General features: G+C 34.8%; 1 protein-coding gene across 17 annotated transcripts in view; it reads right to left on the bottom strand.

Annotated features, from left to right (window-relative positions):
• LOC140664251 (CUGBP Elav-like family member 1-A) overlaps positions 1-27,969 on the bottom strand; it is a 528,745-nt gene that overhangs the window by 298,621 nt on the left and 202,155 nt on the right. For 15 of the 17 annotated variants that reach the window (XM_072889205.1, XM_072889211.1, XM_072889210.1 and 12 more), the window contains 2 exons: positions 16,189-16,864; positions 12,536-13,188 (listed from right to left, as the gene is read on the bottom strand). In XM_072889205.1, the coding sequence (XP_072745306.1) occupies positions 12,536-12,732 (197 nt within the window). In that variant the 5' untranslated portion in view covers positions 12,733-13,188; positions 16,189-16,864. Of the gene's footprint in view, positions 1-12,535; positions 13,189-16,188; positions 16,882-27,969 lie in introns of those variants that run through there. The other 2 variants (XM_072889207.1, XM_072889208.1) reach the window with 2 other exon arrangements.

Below are 27,969 nucleotides of genomic sequence, written 5' to 3'. Positions count from 1 at the left end.
ATCTGTGTTGTTGTCGGAACGTGTTTATATATTTAAAAAATTACGAAAATGTAGGGGCCGCGCATAACTGTGACAATTTTTGCAATAATTTTATCTTGCAATATCTCTGCGTTTCTTTACATTTTTTTTTTTTAAGTATTAAATACTCTCAATAATTCTATTCTTAATATTAATTATTTATTATTTTATTCTTAATTTTATTATTAATAATCAAATAAGAATATTTGAAATCTACATGTTGTTCGACACTTTGAATTATCACTTCAATTAATGATAACTTTCTTCTATTTCTGATACTGTAAAATTATAATTATAAAATATTTTTGTAAAATATCACACGTACTATATTACATGTCCCTACAGATATTGTTTAGATAAAGTAAAATTTTTACTTTGGTTAATATTTTTAATAACATAACCGCTTGATGCTACATATATGTGAATTATATCTCCTATAACGATCTACGAAATTATGTGATGTTTAATAACTTTAATACTATTGCTAATTGTGCGAAGATAAATTTAAATATTTTTTTCTAAATTTTTTATCCATTTTGATTGCACGTAAAAATTAGATCGTCAAGTCACAATTTACTTTTTTTGTCAAGCAATCTAGATCGTCGTCGACTCGGAAAGAATCGCTCGTCAATGAAATCGCCACGACCCTCTGTTACTTCATCCTCTTTCGTCCTCTTGCCGCATCGTTGGCGCCAAAGGTGACGATTAACCCGAAGTAAACAACCGCCCAATAACATGCTAATGCGAGCGGGTTCCCGGATTGAGCGTAGGTGGAGTCGATGTCAGTGGATATATAGGTATTCGAAGGGACCCGGTGAGGGTTGGAAGGGCAAAATCGAAGGTTGAATTTGATACTACCGCGGTCTGCTGCGACCCAACCGCGTTATTAGCCCATCGAATAAATTTCACGCCGATACTCACGAAACTCGCCGCCGGTTAGGAACAGACTGTTCACGTATAATATTTCATGGAATATCGCACTTCATCGCACAGAGATATCGATCCTATATTATTGAATGCAAAATATATTGTAAAACAATTAAGAGCCAATAATACGAGTAGTGCTAATTGACAGGAATAATAAGTTGAAGTTATAAAAAATTTAAAGAGAAGTTTTATTAAAAAAGTATTTAATTTGATGATTATGAACTTATAAGTTTTGATAAATTAATTTTAAGGAGTACAAGTTGATAGCAATATCTTATTTTTCAATTAATATTAAAGGTATTTTTCTAGCTTATTTTCTTAAAAGAAAGAATTTGTAAAAATTAGTTATCAATACATTTAATTTATACATTGCTTAAAAATTCAGACTCTATATAGTATACAGTGTACGCGGTTTATGTATTTTATAGTTGTTTTATTATTTTAATTATGAACTCTAAATTTCTCGACATAACACATTTCAAACATCTCATCACGTTTTTATCACTCTTTTTAATATGCATAAAGAAATGATAAATTTTTGAAGGAAAAAATTAATTTTAAATGCGTGAAACTTTACTATTAATCATAACATTTTTTAAATAATTACATTTAATTTAATTTAATTTAATTTAATAAAGAAAATTTCAGCAAACTTTTGAAATGTATGTATAAAACAAATATATTGACTTTCCAATTTATAATAATCCAATTATAATTGATATTAGAACAAACTGAGTTTTATTTGTTTGTACGATATTTATTTATAATTATAAATTTTTTTATAAATGTTATCAACCATTCTACTCTAAAATTTGTGTGACGTCCATATTACATATATCACAAAAGGAATAATATATATTGAATCAATCTTCGTTCGGTTCTATTATTGGTGGGAACATCGTATTTGTGAGTTATCGTGAAATCTACTACAATGGTTTCGTAAAGAATGAAGGCGAGTGAGATGGAAGCGAATCGAAGAGATCTAATAGCGCAGCTTCAAGAAATACTTCCTAACTGGATTACAGCCATTCCTCTACGTTTCTCATCGAATCAACCGATACACAGTAAGACACCTGGCAGTTAAGGAAAATGAAAAATTACTTCGTAACTTAGTTTTCGCTAAGTGGTTGGAGTGGACTTTCGTGTAGCTGCTTTCTGTAGGAAGACGGATCTAAAACAAAAGGATAAGTTCTAGGAAATACTAAACCATGAAGTGCTTCTCTTCTAGAGCCAGTTGCTTATCTCAAGCGAAAAAAAAACACACGAAAGACTTTGCTTCATTTTATCGCGTGTGAGAGCTGGGATTGCAAACTAGAATTTTTCCAATTATCATGCTGTAACTTGTTTTCCACAGAAAATAAATAAAAAATTAAATATGTAAATAATACATGTAATAAATACATAATTTATATAACGGATAAATCGATTTCTTTGTAATTATATCAACCGTAACCGTTTCCCGGGGATACATTCGGATTAATAATATACAGGAAAGATGTAATCGGAAAATATTACTCGTACGAACCGATTATTCATAATTACGTTAATAATGTGTTATATCATTACAAGGACACAAATAGCTCGATAGGTCGAAAAGCTTGCGACCCGATCGATCATTCTCGTGTTGCGTGGGCGTATCGCTAATCGAGATAAATTACGGGATAGTCATTATCGCCAGACCTCGTTTAACTCGACCCATGATATTTTGGGAAATATACGTTTCAAATAAAACTTCTCGGACGTGCTTTCAATAATTTAATGCAAAAATAAATTGTGTTACACGTGATGTGATAAATCACACAGAATATATAAACTCGGACAGACTCAATACATTTAAACTATTCCAAATCAATATAAATATTTTTTTAACCGCAAATGTTGAAAGATAAATAAAGAATGAAACAATGAAACTTAGTATCAAAATTTTATGTATATATATATATATATATATATATATATATATATATATATATATATATATTTAATAGATATTTGTCATAAATGAAGGTGTGAATAATTACATATTGATTTTCCGTTAATTTCACTTTCTATGTGCAGAGCACTTTGTGACACATATATGTACAAGCGCAGACGTTGAAATAGACGATAAGAATCCTTTCGTGCGAGCAAGTATTATACCTAGGGTAGGTAAAAGGTGGGTGAACCGCGGAGCCGCGATCGATCGCGCGGAATCGCGTGTTCTGGGAATCAAGTTCAAGCACTCTCTGCTCGGTTTAATAGACGGCTCGATTGCCGAACTCGCGACCGCAAGAACCGAACGGCCGTTGCCAGACGGTGACTCTCTGTCATCAGGTCCGCGCGGGATTCGCACTCTCGCGAGATAAGCTCGCGGACTCTCCGTCACTCTTCTTCTAGAAAATCACGGTAATTGTTACGGAGGTCAAGGGCTCAAGTTGCGCGCAGAATTATTTACGAGTGCCTCTACGACTACGAGAACTGCAGACGTGCGCTTTAATTTTATACGAGATCGATAGCACGTGTCGGCACGTGTTTACGATACGGTACAACCACGTACGTTGCGCCGTCTCGACATGTACATACGTTACATATGCCCTTATCCTTTATTCATACAGCTCCCGTAGCGTGTAAAGTTCTAATCGTCAAAGGGAAACGAAAGCGCGCGTGCGCGGAGGGCGATGTAGAGGTGGTATTTTCCCGGTACGATAAAACTTGATGTGAGCCGAAGGAGTCGAGACAATAAAATCGCCAATGAAATCTACAATGAAACGCCTCCCTTCGCGGAAGCATCGATTGTCTCCTTATCTCATTACGCTCAATTCGCCGTGCTACGCCTCCGCTTATCATCTCTCCACCGTAATAGAATCGCCTCCAACGCCTTCAGAATTCCATCGACGACAAGGATTCCATACATATGTAAGCGCGTGCCCGGTCGGTGTATGACCCCATACAATATAGATATCCGGCGGATTCTATCGTATCAAAATAGTAATCTGTTATATTCAAATTCTCGCAGACAATTTTATATTTCCATTTCTCTCACAAAGCCGTATATATGTCAATATAATGTTCTAAAAAAAAAAAGAAAAACAAAAATAATATACATATTCATTTTTTATCAAAAAAATTCTCGTGATATTTCAACTTTAGATACTATCTAAAATAAGATACATGTGTCATATATATATATATATATATATATATATATATATATATATATATATATATATATATATTTCATCCCTTCAGGCTCTTTCAAGATATGTGCATCGATATACTTTTTCCGAAGCAATTATCCATCACACCTGTGCATTGCGATCGGGCTGTAATTTATGCGTAATTAATTGTGTCTCTCGCACAGAGGCATTTCCGTTTCCCTTCGGACGACGCGCGGGGAGATATATCGATACTTTATACCCGGCGATATGTACAAAGCGCCCACGGCGCAGTGGAGTGTGAGTGTCGCTCGATTATAACAACCCTTTTACAAAGAAGCTCCTTGTTCGTTTGCAAAAGGACTGCCGCTGTAAACAACAACGCCGGGAATACGGGACGACGAGTTGTCGGCGGGAAACGCGAAAAGTGGGTCGCTAGGACGAGAGCAACTTTTCCTTTCAACCCTCGCAAGCCTGGCTGCTTCGCGTCCCTGTTTCACTACATTCGTGCGATTCCTAGCGACGTTGATAATAAAACGAAACCAACGCATCGGCGTGGACGACTACTGCAACGAATTCCGAATTCTATTGCGAATTTACACTTTATCGTTTCGCAAGTTTGCGGCCAATGAAATCGCATTTATCGCGTAAATAGAACAACAGCCCTTACCTTCAACAACGATAAAAATTACACGACAGAGAGAGGAGATGTTTTCAAATAAATTGCATCGCTGCGGAGTGATTCTGTTGATCCATTCCCGTATGATTATTTCATTTAGCCGTATAATTTATATATCGTTGACACAAAGAAATATACAAAACTATTAAATATTGCGCACGCATGTATATACACACACGTAATATACATTTTGCATCGACCTCAATGCGTCATCGTTATATATTAATTCAATGACACGAGCAGGCGCGGCAGTTTTATAATTAAAATTTAATTAGCATTGCACAACAACCTTTGTAGCGGAACGCGTCGTAATTTTGCTTCTATAATTAATAAAAGTACTTGTTTTTCCTTTAACGCAAGCACACTCGCAAACAGTGCGCGCGTTCGATACAAAACGTAAAAAAAAAAAAAAAAAAAAAAACAACAAACGTGCTCAAGAGTTTCAACAGAAAGTTCCTAACTACATTATCGAACCCGTTACCGTGAACTTTTCACGAGAGAGTCGCTTCGATCGATCTTGTTTTTTTGCTCCTTACATTTAGCCTTTCCGACCTTGATATTCATTTGTAACGGATATAGCCGTTCCGTTTTACTCGTAACATGCGAAAACATAGCTCCAAAAACATCCAATGTAGCTGTTGTATATATATGTTCTGACACGAGTTGTGATTGAGATCACGTGTGTGAGTTCGAAATAGATAATAAAAATATGACATATTGCAACACCGAAAGAGCCACCGATAAATCGTCTCCCATTTATTTTTTCCCATATATTCTTTTTTACTACCGTGACCTCTAGATTGAAAATTCTACAAATATTTCTGTATTTTGCTTATACATACTTTTTCCAGTCAGAATCATTCGAGAATCTTTAAAGAGAACGAATGATTCTTCAATAGATTTCTCGTTAATAAACGGACGCGAATAGAGAATTAAATAATTGTACGTATTACATGAATGGTGAGGGGAAACAAAGAGCAGAGTTCAGCTTTCATGCCGCCGCAATGGCGACGGCGGGTTAACGCACGGCTGGAGAAATATGTTACGAGTCATATTGCCTCAACCTAAGCATCCATCAGTGGCTACGCTTACTTCGCGGTTGGTTTATAGATCTGACAAATTGCATCGTCAAATCGCGCGCTCACGACTATCCCGAGCGCCTATTTTCCATGCCTCTTTCTCTGTCTCTCTTTCTCTATCTTTCTCTATCTATCTATCTATCTATCTATCTATCTATCTATCTCTCTCTCTTCTGCAAAACGCGGCTGCCGGAGGTTGAAAAGATTACCGTCGACAGATTACCGGATGTTAAAAGCGCTTTCGCGGACGAGCCAGCCCGGCGGAAACTCGCGGATTAACGAACAAAGTAACGGCTCTGTTATCCGTTTAAGTAAATTCGTTGATAAAATTTTGCCTTGCTTCGTGATGGATTTGATCGGTTCACTGCACCGAAGGCGATACGATGGAGGGATTGAATTATGATGAACGAATATCCGGTAAGTGTATTGATGTAGCGCGAGCAGCGGAGTAAGAGGGATAACAGCTTGTCACTGAGCATGAATGTGGTGACGCGGGCTCAACCTTTACCTTGGAAAGTGTCCTCATGAAACAACATTACATTAATATTAGTCTCACACGTACATATATTTAATTATTCAGATAGATATTTAAAGAGCGTACAGTTTGCCGATATAATATATTTCAAAAATATATTACGTTTATGTAGATATAATTTAATAATTGAGCAAATTTAATTATGTAGTTTATAATTATATAATTCAATGATATTTCAATTAAAATATTAAATTACAAATTTCGTTAAATCTAAGCAGTATTTACAATCTTTTAATTATTTGAAAAGAAAAAAAAAGTATCGATAACATGTTTTTTTTATATTATGACAAATTATCCGAACCAATGACAGATTACGTCGAAATTAATTTTAAATTGAAGATTCGGGGAAAAATAGTTAGTGCACTCCAAGAAAATTCTATTAGACAGTAAGCGTATATTTTCAAGCTCACCAATCGCGTTCTTACGTCTCATGCTTCCGGACGTGCTGTTCGGATCGTTGCGCGGTAGAGACGAGAGAAAAAGAAGAAAAACTACAAGACAATGCCGTCAGCTCGAAAAGAGAAGGAATAGCTGGAGCGTGTCGGATATTATTGTCGTCGTCGGTGTAAGTGGTATGGGAAGACGGGGTACAGGCCGGAAAGAAGGAGGGTGAGAGCAGACACGCGGAGGAAAGTCGTTGTCGGTCGCACATGCACCGCGACGGCGACGACGATACAATTTGGAGCTTTGCACCGGAGGCATGTGACAATATCACGGCTACGTGCTACGTGCTACATGGGCGACGCCATGCTTGGGAACTGCTTACGCCTACGCAGAAGAACGCAACCACCGACACGAGTGGGAAGCCAACAGCGTCTGCACACGTGTCCAAGCAAAAGGATGGGTGGGTGGGCGGATGGTTTCGTCGGGGATGCGCGTATAGGGAAGGTTAAGAAAAGGGATGCCGGTATATCCCGAAGTGGCGGATAGGCGCGTGCTCGGCAGAAGCATTTTCTGTATTTGGATTTGTCGGATTTCTCAGACGATGTCTCTCCTACCGTTCTTTCTTTTTCAGACTGCTACCACTGCGTGCTCGAAGTTACCTTTCTTCTCCCCCCTCCCCCCCCCTCCCTTCTCCAATTCCTTATGTATCTCATTTTTATGTTCACCGGGAGCGTATTCGGGCCACTCTTGAAAGATTTAGTGAAATTCCTTCGCAATTTTCTCAGAATAAATAAATCGGAGAATAAATTATAAAATTATCAAATAATGAATTTATTAATTTTCAAAATTGCGATTTATGTCATGAAATCTTACATTATATTTAGAAAACGTCTTAAAATTCTTAAAATTACACTCTAAACTGATAAAATTGACACTTGATACAATTTCAATCATATTCTTATTTGTTGTCATATTTATATACAATATAATAGAAACAAATAAATCTATTAAATACATATCTTATTTTACTATCGATCAATATCAGTAAGTTTATTTTATCAAGTCGAAGAAATAAAAAAGTTCCGATATTCAGACGTGTGTTATCTGTCTCATCTCACGTCTGCTATCCGAGAAACGATCGCGTTCGTTGTTAAAACGTTTGTCAGCGCGAGAAAGATGCTGAAGTACCGAAGCCTAACAATAGCATCGCCGTGAGCTTTCTGTGTCCGATGTCTTGATTTATCCGTCAGTGGCTTCCGTAAATCTCTCCGATCTTTCTTTCCGACAGGATTGCACCGTTACAGCTTTGCGCGGGTTTTAAGTGTTTCTCGTGTCTGCTTTGGACAGCGACAATCATGTCTGTCGCGTACGCGCGATCGATTTTACCGGAGGTAAAAGCGCGGAAGAGAGGTCTTTCGGACTTTGCGTCTGACGCTTCATCGATACGGATTTAATTTTCGTGAAAGCGAATGCGACTGGCGAGTGTATGCGAGCGATTCGAATAACCCGTGAAACCTACGAAGGCAGAATATGGAAGGCAGAGGGATCTACGGCCGGGATACGTGACCGGACACGACAACTCGAAGATAGAAAAATGATCTATCGACCAAGTTCGTTGGTAGAGAGGTGCCGATAGGAAGATGGATGACGTGGTAATGCTGTTTGCAGAGAGTTCCAATTTCTCTGTCGGATAATATAATTCCCAATCTCGCAATGTTGCTCTCACGCCGCAAGCAGCGGCTCCGCGGATTAATGGCACGCGGTGAAATGTGTACGCGGTGACAGATCGCTATATGATCGATGAATGTCGCTAACGAGTCGGGAGGGTATTGCGAGAGACATATCGCGAATTTATAATAATTAAAAAGAAATTAATCAGAAAATCATGAGTACCAAATTAATAATATCGAAAATTCAATTCAATTCAATTCAATTTAATTAAATGACATATTAAATAATAGTGTCTTTATATAGATAATATCAACTCGTGTTAATATTTTTGATCTTATAATATAATCTATATTATATATATATATATATATATATATATATATATATATATATATATATATATAATTTATTTATAATATTAATCTATTATATTAAATTTATTATTATTTTATATAAAGATACACACTAATTAATGTCTTATGAGATAATTTGGCACATACAAATTATTAAATAGATATAAATATTGCTTAAAATTACCTATCTCTGATATCAATTACAGAGAAATCTCGAGAGCATTCGTTTTCTTGAGCGAGAACGAGACTAATATGGCGTCGTAAGACCCGATAAGAATTATTATCAGCGCGTTTGTCTAGATACGGCGCGATAATGCGAGAAATGCGGCACGTAGGACACTATATTCGCGTTGCTCGAGGCCAACAAATATTTACGTAATTCACAATGAGTAAACTATGCAGGGTACCCTAATCGTTCTCCGAGGCGGGTAGATAGAAATCGTTCCTGTCGACAAGCAGAAATTAATTTCTACGTGTTTCCAGCGTGGCAAAGCATTCGAATCTAGATAAAGGGATCCTCGTACGACCTTTAGGGTCCACAGCGACCCTTTTGTTAAACGAGTTTCTCCCTAGAGCCGCACATATCACTTAAACCCTACAATTGTCAAGGAATCTAGTATGCTGTTAGTGCTCTCGTAAACTTACGTAACAGTTTAACTTGCAATCGTCTTATCCGATTTAAAAGAAAAATGTAACATATATATTGCTTATCAAGATTTATATTGTTTACATCGCTTATTAAATGATGCGACTGCTCTCATTGTGGTAATATATCGCAGATAACGCCATAAATAATACGCATTACGTGTGGCAATATCAGCCGATATTTGCATGGCGTAAAATTAAAATAAACATCGTATGCCGTGCGCACGCACACGTCGATATATCATTTATTTTATGTCACCGGTATTATACGTGACAATATGTTACGCTTTCTATTTAGCGATACCATTTTACGAGATTTATGCGCAGAGCACGTTATAGATAATTATATTAAAAAAAAAGATTTATCTCGCTCTGCAAAAATCCATTATGCTCGTATTACTCAATCATTTGCACATATTCTTTTATATAACGTTTTGATGGAATATGCAATATAAAAAAAGGCAAATTTTGTAAAATGCATTATATATTTATTTTACAAAACTTGGATAAAGCATCTCTATCGCTATTGGAGAGAAAATATAATATGTAAACCGTTATTTTATCTTTTATTTGCGTCATACAAAGAAATTGACTACGTTACATGAATTATTTACGAACGTTTCTCCCCTCAAAAAGACATGTCTGATAAATGAATATATCTAATCTCTTTTTTTTTTTTTCCACGACTCTTTCAATCGATAACTTACTATTCACCAAATGCTAAACGAATAAATAATTGAAAATATTTATATATTCGTTTTGATTTGTGCAACTAGATATTTCAATTTTATAGATCATTCGCGTTATATTGAAACTTTAGCGGTCCTCGGCACATCTAGAGCTTTGGTACGAGAAATTCCGCTCTTCGAATCGCGCGCATTTTACGTAAGATGGGTACATATTTCAGCGACATCCACTCCGCAGGGGGTAGATGAAGAAGACTTTGGAGCGGAGAGATGAGAGTGGCGAAGAATGGCGCAATGTCGCACCGAAGATCGAGGGAGAGGATCTGGGCCCTCGCACATCGAGGAATGCCAGAGAGTTATTTTAGGCCTTCATTGCCTTCCCATTCTACAGAGACACGTTCACGCGACGTAACAAAATAATGAAGTAGAGCCGCCCTTTACCGTTGCGACAACACCCCTCTGTCGACTCTTTCGAGACGACGAAAAAAATCTCTCTTCGCAAACTCTTTCTTTCTTTCTTTCTTTCCCGTCCTCTCTCTCTCTCTCTCTCTCTCTCTCGCATTCTTGGTTCTACCTTTACTCTTTTCTCTCTTTTTTCTTTCTTTCTCATACTCTTTTATGATTCCTGAAAGAATACCAGAGCACAAGCTAAAGGGAAGACTTTACGATGATGAAGAGCGTCGTGACATTCTCCGCGCATAAATACTTTTTCCATTAGAAGGGGACATAGAGTAGAAACGTGAGCTCTTGTTCTAGGAGCTCGCCTCTTTGTTCTCGTAAACAGTCTTTTTAAAGCTGTGCTTATGAAAAAGTTACGGGTTATCTACGATGACGTAAGCGGGCCACACGTTTTCGAGCACTCTTCAACTAAGAGTCGATGAAATATGATCGATATACAATTGCATCAGTGTGCGATGTTTATTTTAAGAAATCTTGTTGTTTTAATCAAATATTTCCGGGAATTTTTTACTCCAATGGAAGAAACAGGACATTATTACTGTTAGACTTCTAATATTATACGCTTTCTCTTTTATTCCACTCGATTTTCCGTTATGAAGAAAGTCTTTACATATCGAATACTCTCGCGGGACATTTTTTTTTCTTCATATTATATCAAGCAATATCTCATTCTCTTCTGTGAACAATGAAATTATATAAAAAAAAAGCAAACCACAAATAGCATAGCATAAGCGTTAAATTACATTTTCCAAACGTTTCTCCGGTCTTTGCGGATCAAGACGGTTCTAAAGGCAAAAGTTTAAAAAGTCAATCTAAAATATCACAAGGTTTCCTCAACAACGACAAACAAATTTCTACGTTTGATATATATGTCGCGGAAATATCATTATTTCAATCTCTTGAGAAGAAAAATTTAATTAATTATTACATAATTTAAGATTTACCATTACAAAGCGTTTCTGCAAGCATTGCTACGTCGAGTGAATTATATTGTGACAAACTTAGCGCGCGTAATAGTATTTTAAACCAAGGTTTAGATTAAGTTCCAAAGACTTAGTTAATTAATCATGTATGTTTATATATATATATATATATATATATATATATATATATATACTATCTAGCTATAGTACAGATCTGTAGCGTAGATCTTAAATTTATCAGCGACCATAGCTCTGTCTCTCTTTCTCTCTCCTTCATCTCCTTTACACAGGCACAATATGTTAAGTAACAACTACCGAGTACAAAAGCAGTGCCTAGGTGACGTTTCGCTGTGGCTTTTGACTACACTATTGGTGCAGATAGAGCAAGAACTAGTTTATACATGGTTAACGTTAATTGATGTTGTTAGCTCTTGAATATGTTAATTAATCCTGAAATAGTAACGTGTAGGACTGTATGTAAACCGAGCAATGTAAACAAAACATTTTAACAGATTGCCGATGGGCTGCGAGATTTACTCATCCGGTATAATATAGGAATTCTCGTAACCCGTTATCAGTGTAAAATGGCCGACCTACTTTCAAGTTAGGCAGTAATTATTCACAGTAGCAAACATCACTGCGTTTTGTGTTACTGCAATTAATAACGTGTCTCAAGTACTGTATGTATTGTTGTGGTCTTTGGTCTAAAGTTATTGTTACTAAAGATTTCCGAATGCTTTCCGAAGAACAATACACGATAACTGTTCGATTTTTAGCTGTCAAAAAATACTTGCAGAAAAATAACAAAAAATAAATAAAAACCGATCTATTGGAGTGTAATAATTACTGTTTATCATGCAAAACTGCATATTTCGCTTTAAGGTTTAAAAAATGCGTCGGCGTATAAAAACACATTATAGTTATATTTAACTCTCTCTCTCTCTCTCTCTTAAAAAAATGTAGGAAAAAATGCAAAAATTGTAAAATAATTTTTTACAAAATAAATGTGCATAGCGTGGTGTAAAAATAACGAAAAACTCACGTGTTTTCCTTCTGGTCGCCGTTGGCCGAATGCGATGGAGATGGCTGAGCCTGCTGTTTGGAGTAGGGATGGTGGTGCACCACGTTGTTGTTGTTATTGTTGTTGTTATGCATGTGCACCTTGTTGGCGTTGCTGTCCGTGGGAGAGCCTGGCGAGATTTTACCCGCCAGAGCGTTGAGCGATTGTAACATTTTCATTGGGATTCGTCTGGCAACCGGCTGTCGATGTCTCCTTTGCTCCGTCTCGTTTATCCTTGAGGAAGACAGGATTATTGTACAGTTGCGGTTTGAAGGCGTCAAACCCTCAAACTCTACTGTATGTCGCGCGAACGGGCTACTTATACGAACGGCAAACGACACAGGACACTCTCGGTTCACGAGCTACGTACGCGTTCGATGACGGACTCGTAATTCTTAGTACGCGAATCACACACTCATCACGTGGTTTAAGCACACTGTGACAAACACGAAAGCGCGCAGTCGAAAGACTGTAAGTCCCGTTAGAGTCTCGATTCGTTCGAGTAACGCGTGACAGCGATTAATCCGACCGTTCGTTTCGTTTTTCTTTCGTATACTTCAGAATGCCAGATGATCGGATAGCGAAGCGTCTTTGGAGGTCCGTTGAAAGACGATTCAGCTGTAGAATACGAAACCCTGTGGACAAGTATCGGTGTTTGATAAGAATCTCATCTACATTGGCGAAATTGATTGTGTGCCCGATTATCATTCTCGAAATGGGTGTCGTTAAATTTAATTGTCGTAACGATTTCAATCCCCGTATTTGCATTTAATTTAAGACACGCGAGATAATACGATAAATCTATTATTGCAATAATTGCAAAGCAATTAATTTGAAAGCATCGCTTATCAATCATACCTGCTATTCTATATCTGCTTCTACATTTATTATTTTCCATTTCTGAATGCATTTGTATTGATCAATTTTACGAAAGTATATTATACATCTCAAAAGTTTTGCTAATAATTTATCTAATAGAATACAATCTTTTTGCAATTGTACAAAGAAAATGAGTTTGTATATAAATACAAATCAAATGTAGCTAAAAATAAATATGTTGTATAACCAAGTGTATTTAGAGAAAAAGTCCATTTTTCTTTGTATAATTATCGCAAGTAATTTTATCTTGTCTGATTCAGCCAATTTAAATAACAATCAGATCTTAAAAATAACTTGGCTTTACGATAAAATGTAATAATGTTTTTATTTATTTATAAAAGTGTAATATGTTCTCAATCATTTATCTCGATAATATTGTCATCGATTGACGTTCGAGATTGTAAATCGACCGTGCAAGGTGCAAAATGTGGCAAAGATAAGGAAAACGCACGAAGACGAATCCCGAGCTGGGAACAGGGGACGATACCACGGAGGAAAACCAGCTGAGCGGAAGCGCGTGCAGAGGCTTCTTACGAGAAATTGCTTTACAACGAGTCAATTAAAAGTTTAAGTTTAATTAGAAACTCTCGACTCATGTGCGATGCGCGAGGGAGAGGAGTTTGATATCCCCGGCTTTCTTCCTTTTCTGCTTCTCTCTCATTTTTTAGTCCTCTGTAATCTGTTTCTATCTCTCTCTCTTCCGCTTTATAGCTAACTCTAACCCCAAGTTCCAGGTTACCGGTACACGACTTCCCTTTGTTTCACGTGCATCTCGTAGCGGGTCAAGTCTTAGAAATACGCGAAAAGACGAAGAGATACGCGCGATAGGAAGAAACTGATGGAAGGAGAGTTTCAGCGGATACAGAGAGAATTCATGTGTATGTGTGTGTCGCTTAAGAATTCGAATTAGTTTCCAGCTTGGCACGAAGGGAGCATTTGCTGATTTTCCGTTGCAATAGACGGAACTCTAAAAGCGAACCGTCTTCAACTTTAGTAGAAGCAAAGCGTACAACTTGGAAAAGGATGCGTGAAATTTAAAGTCTTCAAATGTATGTTTGTAAAGCTACTTGGTACATAAGTTATATTTAATATTCGACCTTACTGGATAACTTTATTATATATAAATTATGTTAGAAATATAGATTATTTGATTTTTGATAATATTATTTATAATGTTATCTGATAATATTATTTATATTACTATTGATAACGTTATTGTGATATTTAATATTAAAATTTATTTAAGGCTAACCAATTGAATTTTAAGAAGTGACATACCTTGTTATTAATGCATATAATGAAACAAAAATTAGACAAAATGTACATAATTTACCCTTACTGGATAACTTTATTATATATAAATTACGTTAGAAATATAGATTATTTGATTTTTGATAATATTACTGATAATGTTATTTATATTACTATTGATAACGTTATTGTGATATTTAATATTAATATTTATTTAAGGCTAACCAATTGAATTTTAAGAAGTGACATACCTTATTATTAATGCATATAATGAAACAAAAATTAGATAAGATGTACATTTACCCAGGCTTTCATATCACAAATTTAAGATACGCTTTAGAGAAAGTAATTTATGGCTTTTCAGGATTTAGATGAGAATAACTAGATCAATCTTCTCGTAACTTTATTACATGAATTCTATTTACTGCTTTAATTTCACAGAGTACAGACTTATAATCAAAATTGATCTCTGATTTGATACGAAAAATTGAGCACAACAAAAAGATATTTATGAGACATGTATTTTAGTGGGAATTTATATATAATTTTTAATTAATCTATATATTAAGTATTTTAAATAGTTTTTTAGTAGTCGCAGGATCTTATGAGAGCATTTATGCAGTATTAATCATCAACTTTAAAAGATCAAAGAAAAAAGTTACTAGCGATTATATAGAATAAAACGGACTTTGAAAGAGTCCGCTGTTGAAGTAATTCAAAGTGAATGTCCGTCGGTCTTACTAGACCCTCTAGCTCTTGTAAAACCAAGCGAGAATTGAATAGGTACTTGCAAATCTCTGCTACTATATGCAGCACAAGAGAAAAGAGAAGTGAAGCTGACGCGACAGGCGTAAGAACTTGCGAGGGGATTTTAACCTCCCACGGATTTGGAGGTCCATTGAGGGCAAAAAGACGAGGGCGCAGGAATTGCGTTGGTTTCAAGGGAAAATACAAGCGCGAGGTCGAGGTGCAAATTCGTGGCGAGGATGAGGCTATAATTACCGGAACTACAGCGGTTGTCAAATGTCAAAGAGGTCGCACATAATTTAACACATGAGATGAAAACTGAACAAAGAGTTCAGTGGTTGGCTCAGGCAGGAAAGATAGAGAAAATAGAGAAGACGGAACGCCCCATTTGTTACGAAAAACAAGAGAAAAAATAAAAAGATAAGAGGAAAAAATGAAGGAGAGCGAAACTGATATATACCGTTAAATATTAAACCTTTTATTTCGTATACATTCATGCCTACTCTGGTTCTCCCTCTTTCTCTCTCTCCTTAACTTTCCTCTCATTTTCTCCTCCCACTTTTTCTTTCCGCATCCTTAACGTACGTGGCAACTTTTTTGTCGTCGTCCACTTAACGTGCTAAAGCGTCAAATTATAAACTCGAGACGACCTGGAAACGGCGATTAGTTACTTTCGTGGCAGTGATTGCCCGCTATCTCGCTCGTCTCGTCGCTATTTTACACGTATAAACGCGATCTCCTCCTCCGACCTGCCATACCTTCTAGAAACTTCTCGCGATATCACCAAGCACGTGGTCTGCAAACGTTACTCTCAAGATATTTCTTCGGAGCTGCAGAATGATGACGCGTGACGCACGATATCACTGCGACCTGAGCGACGCGACGATCTCGTCGACGGCACCTGAGCACTACGACTGACGACTCGACGAGCGCAGTTGCCGGCCATCGTATCTCCGGATAAGCCTTATCGGTATCCAAAGACCCCACCCTTCGTTCGTGGGCCGCATCCCTCTCGCGCTTTTTTTTTTTTTTTTTTTTTTTCTTTACGACGCTTTGCGTATTTTTCTGCTACGTCGACGACTACGACAGTCCGCGCTCGTGCACGAACTTCGCGTTCTCTCGTTCACACCGTCCGCTTATCTTTTCTCTTTTCTTTGTGATTACGATCTCGAATACACCTACGCCAGACGTTAGACACGTCACCAGCTTGTCCCGAATCGTCGACGAGGTGACCTTTTTGGAGTAGCACCTGATCGTTCATGCGCGATCCAGACGCGTCATGACGACACTTGTGACGACGTTTCTGGATAAACAAATCGCGTTAAGGAGCGCGGAGTCCCACGATGATGGTCATTTTAGTCCGACGATATCACTTATAATCCATGAAGGATGAGAGCCGCGTCGATTTTACGACGTCGCCATGTCGGTCGTCATCTGCAAAGAATGTTCACCTGTTAAAGACATAAATTCCGCATCTTAATCACATGTCGTTGAAGTTGCTCGTTCAGAAATTACAAAGCTTACGTATAATATTTGCGACTGCGTGGAGTGATGATTACGTCAAGTGACATTTCCTTGTTTTTTTTTTTTTTTCTTTCTTACTTAATTTAGAGAAAGAAGTATAAATTAAAATACAAAATACGTAAGACTGTAAAAGTTTGTCGATCTGTCAGAAAAATAAATGAAATCAAAAAATAAATGTAACCTGATTAACACTTTCTCATATACGTGTGTACACATAAATCGAGTCTCCGAGGTAATATGCGACCGGAAGTGTCGTCTTAAAAGTGCCTAACAGCGTAAGTTAAAAGCGAAAGAATGTTCGTCAATATTTTCTCACTACCAGAGCGAGGCGATGAAGCAGACACCGACCGGCGTTCTTGGAGATTAGATAAGACGCTCCGCTGTAGTGACTTGCACAACGACACCGCTGCCCTCGAGACGTTACTGTCAAGCGACTGTCGCCAGCACGATGCATTCGTTGGTGCAACGGCACGGAGAAATATTTGACATTTATTGCATAAGTAAGTGCCCGACAATGTGCCCGTCAAACCGCTAAAAGCGACGCGTGGAAATATTTAGTGGATGTACGTAGCCGTTGCCATAAATTATGGCATTATTGCCTCGACGCTCGACCGAGTGACGCTCGTTACACGCCTTTTAAATTAGACTTCCGTAATCCAAATGGCCTCGTCGCGTTAAAACCTTAAAGTGTCGTTCGTAGTTATTGCGCGATACAATATGTCATATGCTATGACATTTGATTGATAAGCGAAGCAAGTAATACCATTACGATTAACGTTCGAAAACCACATCGCGTAATGTACAATATTAATAATAAAAACTTTCGAATTTATTCTACCGATTTTGTACTAGTGCATTTCTCATATATGTGAATGTATATATAAAATACATATTTATGTAATATTTAGATATATATCATTTTATTTGTATAAAAAAATTGTTAGAATTGTACACAAATATATAAGAAGAATATATAGATGTGATAATTAATATTCTGAACAAAGTAGCTTACTCTTTTGTATATGCAAAGTAAAATATTAATAATTGTTTATAAAAATTTTAAAAGTTATATCCACACAAAGATATTTAAATTTTTTTGCAAAAATTGCTTTCCAAAGGCAATATTCAAATGCAACTTCAACTAATGCTATGCTAAAAATGTTACACAATCAAATAAAATTAGAAACACCTTTTAAATATCATACACGATATTATTTTTGTCAAAATATGTCAAAATAAAATATGTTAAACTTTATTATCACGGAGATACAATTATCAAATATATGTAAATATATTTGTAATAATTATAAAAATATTATTAATATACATATATGTATATAAAATTATTACTGAATAATTTTCTTCTTGACCCTGTTTATTATTTCATGATTGAGAAATTTCAGAGAAATATATAAATTTTGAGATTGGTTGCGCTCGCGCGCGCGCGCTCAGGTCGGAATTTCTACAGAACGAATATTTTTGCATATTTTATAACTTTATTGCATCATTTGACGAGTAAATAATAACAGATCGATGAATAATATCAGCAACCGAAGGTTTGCGAAATATTGAAACGCGTTACAACAGGGCATTATTCAATATAGCAATTAAAAATTCGTTCCGATTGATATTAACGCACGCTCGCATATCTGATGTATTTCACTGCAAAATTACGTTACAAAGCGGAATTGATAACGAGATTGTTGTCAAGCCGATAAATGCAGCAGATGCAAGTAAATATTTAACAATACAATATTTTCATCGAGGAAAGCCTTTTATGAGATAGAAATTTCTACAGTAATGGCCGTTACATTCTAGCGCCCCAAGCTTCTGAAACAAGTTTCAGAAGCAATTGTTCGCCAAAAAGTTAAATAAAGTTTTACAACTCAAACGAAAAATTTTAAATCATATTTTCTGAAACGATTCTCTCTTTCTCTCTCTCTCTCTCTCTCTCACTGATTCTTTATGTGACAATAATATTTGCGACCAATTATTTAAAATGATAGCAATTACTAAGAAATATTGTAATAAAATTTAAAAGAAATGTGTAAATGTGGAAAATGTAAAAATGTCACAATTAAATTTAAGAATGTCTCAAAAAAGAAGAAGTATCGATATATGAATACAATTGTAATTGTAACGATATTACATGATACGAATGGATGTAAGGCGAGTTAGAACTATCGCGAAATTATCGATTGAGAATTATTTCCACATAAATTGTAGTGTAGAGACGGTTTGAAGTTACGTTAGGCGTAAATAAGCGACAACCAGATATAAGCAGGTATATACGCGCCAAGTGTGTATCTAGTCTCGTCCGAAATAACAATGCAGACGGTAGGATAGTATCGTTATATTGCATAGCTATGCAACCATCACTTATTTGCCAGGGCGAAACAGCCTCGCTTCCAAACCGACAAAGAGGTATTGTTCTTTCAAAGGATCTCTCCAGCACCCGCTCGGTTCCTACTATTTACACGGCCTAACTCAACATTATATCCCAAAGTTCGCGCGGGTTCTCCACGAATGGTGTATTCCGGGAAAGTCACGCTTCACGCGAGCAGAGAATCATACTTCTAATACATAATCTGATCTATTTATCTGAAGCTATTGTGTACAACCAAAATAATTTTTCACCAGACACGCGCTGATTAGAATCTTTACGGAGAACTTTAGGAGAAAATTTACAGAACAGCGATTCTTAATTTTAATCCTCAACCACAAAATACTTCGTTTAAACTTACACAGTTCTTCTGAAGTAAATTTTTTATAATTATTTTTATAAATACTATTTTATAGAAATTATTTGCGAGAGAAAGTTTGATTAGGATCTTCATTGTCAAGGCACGGATGTCACCTTGCTTTTTCGATTCGATGGAATCGAGTGCAGAAGCAATGAAATTCAAGTAGCAAGAATTCGTGAATGAGCGCCATTTGCGAGAACTTTTTCGCAGAGTGTCCTAAAGTCCAGTGAATCCGGACAAGTTATCGTCTTCCAGCTGGCTCTCGAACAACAAATCTCTCGAGGATGACAACGTTCTTTTTATTCACCACGACAACGAGAAAAGTGGTCACTCGTAAAGTTTAACCAACAAAATTTTCCGACAGTCGTAAAAAAATATAACGGTTCAATAAGCGTTTGATGATGATCTGCTTTTGATCAATGAATTTATTGCCATTAACGAAAAATATAATTTTTTTCGGCGCAAAATCCAGAAAAGCAAAAAGATCAATTTATAATGTACATAGCTAAATGTGTAAATTATTAGTAAAAATATTATATATAATACTTATATGTATTAGTTTATCTTAAAGTTAATATGTTAAATATCAAAAAAATTAAAAAGTTTAAAATACATTTAATAATATACGAAAAATTTATTTAGAATTTGTTAAAAAACAATAAAAAATAATTATTTCGTCTGAAACCATCTAAAAATCATGTAATGTAAATAGACCTCCCTGTAAAATCAACGTAGTAACAATAGCCAATATAACCGACAAAAAACGTGATATTTATTAAAACGACGATAAAATTACAACTGCATGACCGTATATTTATTTGGAATACTGCACGCGTTATAATATTTTGTTTTATGCGCCCTGTAATAGTGCATTCATTTTTCCTCGCTGGGTAAAATTGCGTTCATCGCGTCTCATTTAGTATATACATTTCTGACCCGATTACAAATATTCCCGCGATCGAATCTTTTCCACCAGCGTGCCGTTTAATACATTAAATACAAATACTCGTTATGCAGCTCACATTTACGGGCAAACGACGTGCACGAATATCGCATATTTGCGACTGTAAAAGTTATAACCGTGAATGTGCGCGAGAGAATTCCAATGCGCGGCGGAAAAGATACTTCACCCGATAAAAATACGGTCGGAGAAAAGTACGGGATGCAGAGTGTGAAGATGAAAAGTTACAAGAATGTTATTACCGCCATGAATTGCCAAAGGCAGGTTGCGTTTTCCAACCCGTCGGAAATGTTCCCCTGCGGTTCGCAGCTCGCGGCGTGCTTTTTGCTCTTCAAACCTGTTCCATTTTCTACCTCGAAATGCGACACGAAATCTCATCGAGAAGCACGAACGTAATATTATATAGAACTGAATATACAGATAGACTATAATGCATAAAAATAGAGAAGCCATCTAAACTTTGAAAAAGACTGATAAAGCAATGTAATGGGAACAAAAATATATAATCAAAAATAATATAATCGTGTAACACAATTCAAGTATCAGTAATACTTAAGAAAATGCTATATATAGATATATATTGTTTCATTCATCCAATAAAAAATTATGTGACATTATCACATGAAGAGAGAAAAAGTGACGTATTGGAATGTATTAATAAATTGAAATATTCCACAAAAAATTAAAATATTAAAAACTTTTTAAATTATTTGTAATTTTAAATGATTATGTAAAGAGAAAAGCATAAAAAAAACAAATAACAATAAATTATATTTGTTACATTATTTTTTAAAATTTCTTTTTAATATATCAGTCTTTCATTAATCATATAAATATTAAAAAATTACATGATCGGTTTTATTATGATCAGTTATTATGTGGTGATGAAGCCATGTTACTTTATTAATATATAATTTTGCATATTCCTATAAATTACAATTAGTAATTAAACATATAGCTATCTACATATCATACAATTTATACTTGCTATTTCATGCCCGATATAATTACAGAGAATAATAATTGATAGACCAATTTAATTATTATGTATATTAAATAATTGTTGTATAAGATTATACATAGTAATTATAAGCTATAAATTATCTTAATGTATGCCGTATATTTCTCTCTTTCTCAGTTTGATATTATTTTAAGGATGCAGATAATGCTAAAATTCCATAGAATGTAACTTTACCGATATAATGCCAATTATGAATGCAGCCACATAATAGGAATACCACAGACTGAGTATTATAGTTTATCGGATATGTCGTTGCGGATACTATGTAGCAGGTGTACTGCGCTATTCGCCAACTGGCGACGATGTGTGCTCGTTATTAGCAAAATTGCGTGAGCTAATTGACTAATTAGAGATTAACGATGGATACTCGTTCCGGATGTATTGATGGATTACTGTTTTGGATCTGCTATGAGCGGCCATTATGATGCAGTTTATCGATGTATCTCTCAATCGATATTAGTTACTTTTTGAATATGTGTTACACAATAATGCGGTTAATTAATAGCAGCAATATGACACAATGCTATTATGTAAACAATTATATTCTCGTTACCGCTGTTAAATATACAGATGTGGTAATTTATGTATCATTTATGTACTCTGTGTACTATTTGAAATGTATAAATAAATATTTCAAAATTCAGACGTGGGCATTTTTCTGTAATAAAATAATAACTATATTTCGAAATATATATAAATTTGTTATAAAAGAGTTATACATTTTTTGCAAATCTTTTTCATAGGAAAAGAAATCAGAGATATACATACATATCGAAATATATTATAACAGATAACTCTTTGATGCGAATCGACTTTTCGCTGATAAACGAGAGATATTTGTATCAAGAGAGCTACCGAATGACACGGCAATGCCCATTACCGATGACACAATTAATTAATTAGTGATTAGCGATGAAAGCTCGGTTGCCCTCCGCTGTATTGATGGATTGCCGTGTCCGGTTTGCTTCGGCCATACATTATACCAACAAGTACGCCTAATAGTCATACTAGTCGATCGACATCAGCTAAAAGCATTTCGCGCGTTTCGAGATTTATCTCCCTATACATTATCTTGAACTTCAAGAAAGAAACATGATGATATAAATTGATTACTTTTACTCTCAATCAATTAATTAATGTAGCCAACAGATGGTCTCACGTCAAAATAGATTCGTCTACATTTAATATCTATACCTAATAATATCGGTTTTTATATTTTTTAATTCAATTATAATATTATTCAGTAATAAATTCTGACTTATTAATCTTTATATTAGATTAGCTAAAATATTTAAATATTAAAATATTAAAAAAAATGTATTTTTTTCGTCCAAAAAAAAAAGATTAATTTGTTAATTCATTTCACTTCCAAGATTTGTCAAAGTATATAATTAAATGCATCTTTAATAATGAAAACTAAATTAAACATTATTAAATTTGTGGAGAGAAAATATAATGCCGGATACTTTAAATTAAATTCCATAAAGCGAGATATATTGTCGATAATACGCGAAAGTTTTGCGGCATTCTCATCGCAAAATATAGTTATTATGGAAATTCCGCACTCATGGGGCAGCCGGTTTGCACGGTCCATCGACTTAAGTTCGATACGAAACCGGGCTAAGGAACAACAGTTTCGCGATAGAGCTTTTGCAACGAACGGTGGACGCGACGAAAGAGGAGGCAGTTTGAAATCAAGAAAAAAGCTACGAGCATTCCTCCTGGGATTGATCCCAAACAGGGATAAGCGTTATCGACGTGGACACAACCTTACGCACGGCCTCCTATCGAACATTTCCAATCACGAGATTGCTCAATCGCAGCCTGGTTTTCCGTTTCCTCGGCTACGTCGTTTTTTCCTTCGGGAGCTTTGCTTTCCTTTTATTTGTTAAAGCGAAAAGACCGAAGCCAGATTAAAAAGTGCGACTACGACCCTCGAGAATGATTATTTCCGGTACCTACAATGCAGACAAGGGAACAGGACAAGGGATGAATGGCACAAATGCGTCTGTTGGTTCAATGCGATTGAGATACAGTTGGTATAAAGTCTACATAAATATAATGGTCCTTGATTAAAAATTGTCCAACAATAACTATTCATTGTGATTTATATAAAGAATTTTTTCAAGTGCAAAGGTAAAAATATAGTTAAATGTTAATTTCTGATTTTTTGTTAAATACTAATAGCAAGAAACTTATTCTTGATATAAATTATTTAAATTTTCCTAATATTTTATAATATTTTTTTAAAGCTTTGAGAATATGAAATTTTTAAATTATTTATTAAATAATATTGTATATCATATAATGTAAAATTGGTTATAAAAAACAATATAACAAAAATTACAACTTTAAAATATAATTGGTAATATCCAGTTTTAATTTCAAAATCGTCGGAAATACCATTCATTTAATTATATTACCGTAACTCTAGCCGCTTAATAAAAGAAAAATTCTTCACACAGTTAATTAGCAGCTCGCCGTACTTCCATATCCCTCATCGAAATTTTAATCTCCGGTGGGACAAAAATGAACGCAGGTACTTCGTGAACTAGAGGTTCTCCGCGGAGCTAGAAGAAATGGCATTAATGCGCCGGAACAATTGTAAAAAGTAGATTAAAGCGGACAGTCACGACCGCAAATAATTCCAGCTGCGTCCGTCGTCGAATATCATAATAGACCTGTTATTTAAATGGACGTCATCAGCGAGCACGTGACGTATCATTAAACTAGGACATTAAACTGCAAGCGTTAATCTTCTCCCCCGCGCGTACGTTTAAAACTTTCGTCCCTCGGGGACTCTTGGCAGGGTCTCTCTTCCCCTGATAAACCACTTTTCTTGCTCCTTTTTACCCTCCTCGATCCTTTTGGATCTCATCCCCTGCTTCGTCTATCCCATGGCTGAGCCAAGTACTCGGTGACATGACAAAAGTCACTTAGCTTGGTGATGAGGTAGGCTTTGGCGATTTCTACTGCCTCCTGCCAACCCGGTATCTGTTGTCGCGTGGCGGGAGTAAATGAAAGTAAAAACTCTATAGTCGAGAAAAACCCTTATGGCGCCCGAGTATCCACAAATGAGGTTTATCGACTATTTTCTGGCGTAGTCCGTGTGTGAAGTCGACTGAAAGCAACGAAGAAGGAATATCGCAAGTACGAGCAGCGTTCCACACAGAATCAGGTTTTTATCATGTAGTCTGTCTCTCTCTGTCTCTCTCTCTCTCTCTCTCTCTCTCTCTCTCTCTCTCTCTCTCTCTCTCTCTTTCTCTCCTTATGAAAAATTATTATTTATTTATTTATTTTTATAAAATGCTCAGTGTACTAAATATTTTATAATTTGCCGCGATATAATATTGCCTTTGACTCGTTTTTATTTTTTTATAGTACTTATGCACATACTACTCTACAATATATGAGAAAGTCGCAATATTAAAAAATTGCGAAAATGTATATCTTTTCGTAATAACGTTGCGATAATGTTGCATCTCGTATTCTGCTACATATAAGCTTAGCTTTACAAACACAATATTGGAAATGTTATGCAGATATTTACGTTGTAAATCGTATACTTTTCAAGTAAAAATTTTCTGAAATTTCTCAAAATAAATAAATCACATGTCAATTTAGATTTATATATCATTAAAATCCACATCTTAAAAAACTATGAATTATGACATATAAACTATGAAATTTGTATAATTATATACTTTACAAATAACCGTGAAATAATAATAGCTAATGGTAAAACTAAAACACAACACGAGCGCGCGCGTGAAATTTACAAAATAGACATGCTGGATAATTTATTAAAGTTATTTGTTTTATTTTACTTAGTATAATTAGCTAAATTAAATTTTACCAAAAAAAAAAGAAAGAAAATTATTGCAAGAAACAAACGTAACACGTAATGAGAGTACGATTTGTGTTTGCATGAAGAGTTTCAAATAGCAGATATCTCTGCGATACAATAACCATCTGTGAAAACTTTCTATGTCTCCTCTTTTCTAATTTGCCCTTAAGTTTAAGTCATATTGTTACCGCGATTTTCTTGTAACGACTTTTATTCGAAACTTGTCTTTGTTGCACGTATTTTAACTTGAACACTTTTTAACTACCGAGTTTGGGCGAGAGCTCTCGCAAATGGCTTTAAACTAGCGGATTTTTGTGGCGTAATAATGAAAGGAATTTTCGTGTCGCTGTATTTCACTTTGTACGCACCCAATATTCCGAGAGTTAAATGCGAATGGGAATACTACTAGTGCGACGTTTTGTATTAATTTACATTCCTATTCCTCTCTGGATATTATGTTTTTTATATGTTTTTCATTTTATATTCTTCATTATCTTGAAAAAGTACACATTATATTGCTCTAAAAATTTGCATGTCAAAGAGCTTTGTATCATAACTCCACATATAATAAAGTTATAATAAAGACCAGGCCAACTCATTGCTTGTATAGATTATTCCTTAATCGTATATGTCTGAATGTTGCAACTGCTCAAATAAAGTTGTGTTTTAATTTTGATCAAATATCGGTGATATCTATATTTAATTCCCTACATTAAGTTAAAAGTATTCAAGTTTTATATATATTTTTTATATTCATATACATAAACTTGAATTGATTTTTGTTAGATAAAAAATTTCTCTTTAATTTAATAGAGAAAATCTAAATATTTAAAAAGTGAATAATACTTAAAAACGTCGTATTTCTATAAAAAATAAGCGAGAAAGCATTATTTCTATTTAATTTAAAACAAGCTTTACTGGCTATTAAAAAATTAAAAAGTTGAAACAAATGACATTTTATTATCTTTTATTAAAAGAAATTGATTCTCTCTCCTCTCTCTCTCTCTCTCTCTCTCTCTCTCTCTCTCTCTCTCTCTCTCTCTCTCTCTCTCTCTCTCTCTTTGTCTTTCGCTCGCTCAAAAATTTAATGTAAAAATTAACAATAACAATTTCTGCATTTGAAATATTAATAGTTTTATAATTGCATATCGGAGAGTGAGCTTAAACCAATTGTTTAAAAACATTGATAGATTGCTCAGCTGGATCCAGCTTACAATTAAAAGACATTAAGTTGAATGGCACATTACAAACAAATTGTGTGCGTGTATATATTTATATATATATATATATATATATATATATATATGTATATTTCAAACTGCAATTCATACTTTAATCTTGTGTTACGAGCAACTAAAGTTCCACGGAACGAAAATCAATACAACGACAAAGTACGCAAATAAAGAAGCACCCGAGAAATAAAGTAAATTAAGAAAGTGAATTGAGCAACCGGTGATTTTCATCAAGCAGACTAGCTTGATTTGATGCGTGCAACAGGTCTTACCATTTACTTTAAAAAGTAAGGACTAAATCAAATTTTAGTCAGCGGTACACCGAGTGTCTTGTCATCTTATTTCATTTACGCGTATTTATTTATACGCAACTCATAATCGAATTATGGTTTATCATATTGAAATTCAAAAATTGTACTTTGTATCATTATTAGAATGAGTATTTTGTATCGCTATTAAAATATAATGAAATATTATACTATCACGAGGAATTTTCATCATACTATTAATTTTGTAGTCAAAATGACCAATAAATTTAAAGTAAATTAGATTAGAAATTAGATAATACATTAAATTGGACTAAATTAAATAATTAGATACATTAAAAGATATTAATTGTATAAAGACTTGCAGAAAATATAAAATCAATTTTGAATATATATTGAAGTCGTAAATAATACACATTATACAAATATTGCTGACACAATAATAAGTATATACTGTAATTAATTAGATAATTAGATACGTATAATGTGAAATTATGTACATAAAGCTTGTATTGTCCATCTTTTTTTCTTTTTCAGCCATTAATGACATAAAAATCATAGGAAACTATCTGTCTTTCTCTCTTTCTTTCTCTCTCTCTCTCTCTCTCTCTCTCTCTCTCTCTCTCTCTCTCTCTCTCTCTCTCTCTCTCTTTCTCAACATTTTTGTTGAGGACAAGTCAAATAAAGAATATGTAATAAAAATATATTTATTATATTTTGAGATATATATCTTTCATCTTTACTATCATAATCAATGAATAATGAGAGATAACTAATGTGACAGATTGATAAATCTACATGTATATAATCGTAAATTAAATTATAGTCATCATTATTATTACAACGCACATTAATCATATTGGAAACAAAACGTGAAACATGGACTGACATTGCAAACTCGCCATCAATCCTGTTTTTATCGTTGAAAATCTTTGCGAAACATA

The sequence above is a fragment of the Anoplolepis gracilipes genome, chromosome 3 (assembly GCF_047496725.1).
Source record: "Anoplolepis gracilipes chromosome 3, ASM4749672v1, whole genome shotgun sequence".
NCBI classification, from domain to species: Eukaryota; Metazoa; Arthropoda; class Insecta; order Hymenoptera; family Formicidae; genus Anoplolepis; species Anoplolepis gracilipes.
The sequence above is the reverse complement of the archived record's forward strand: the minus strand, read 5'-3'. Positions and strand labels throughout refer to the sequence as shown.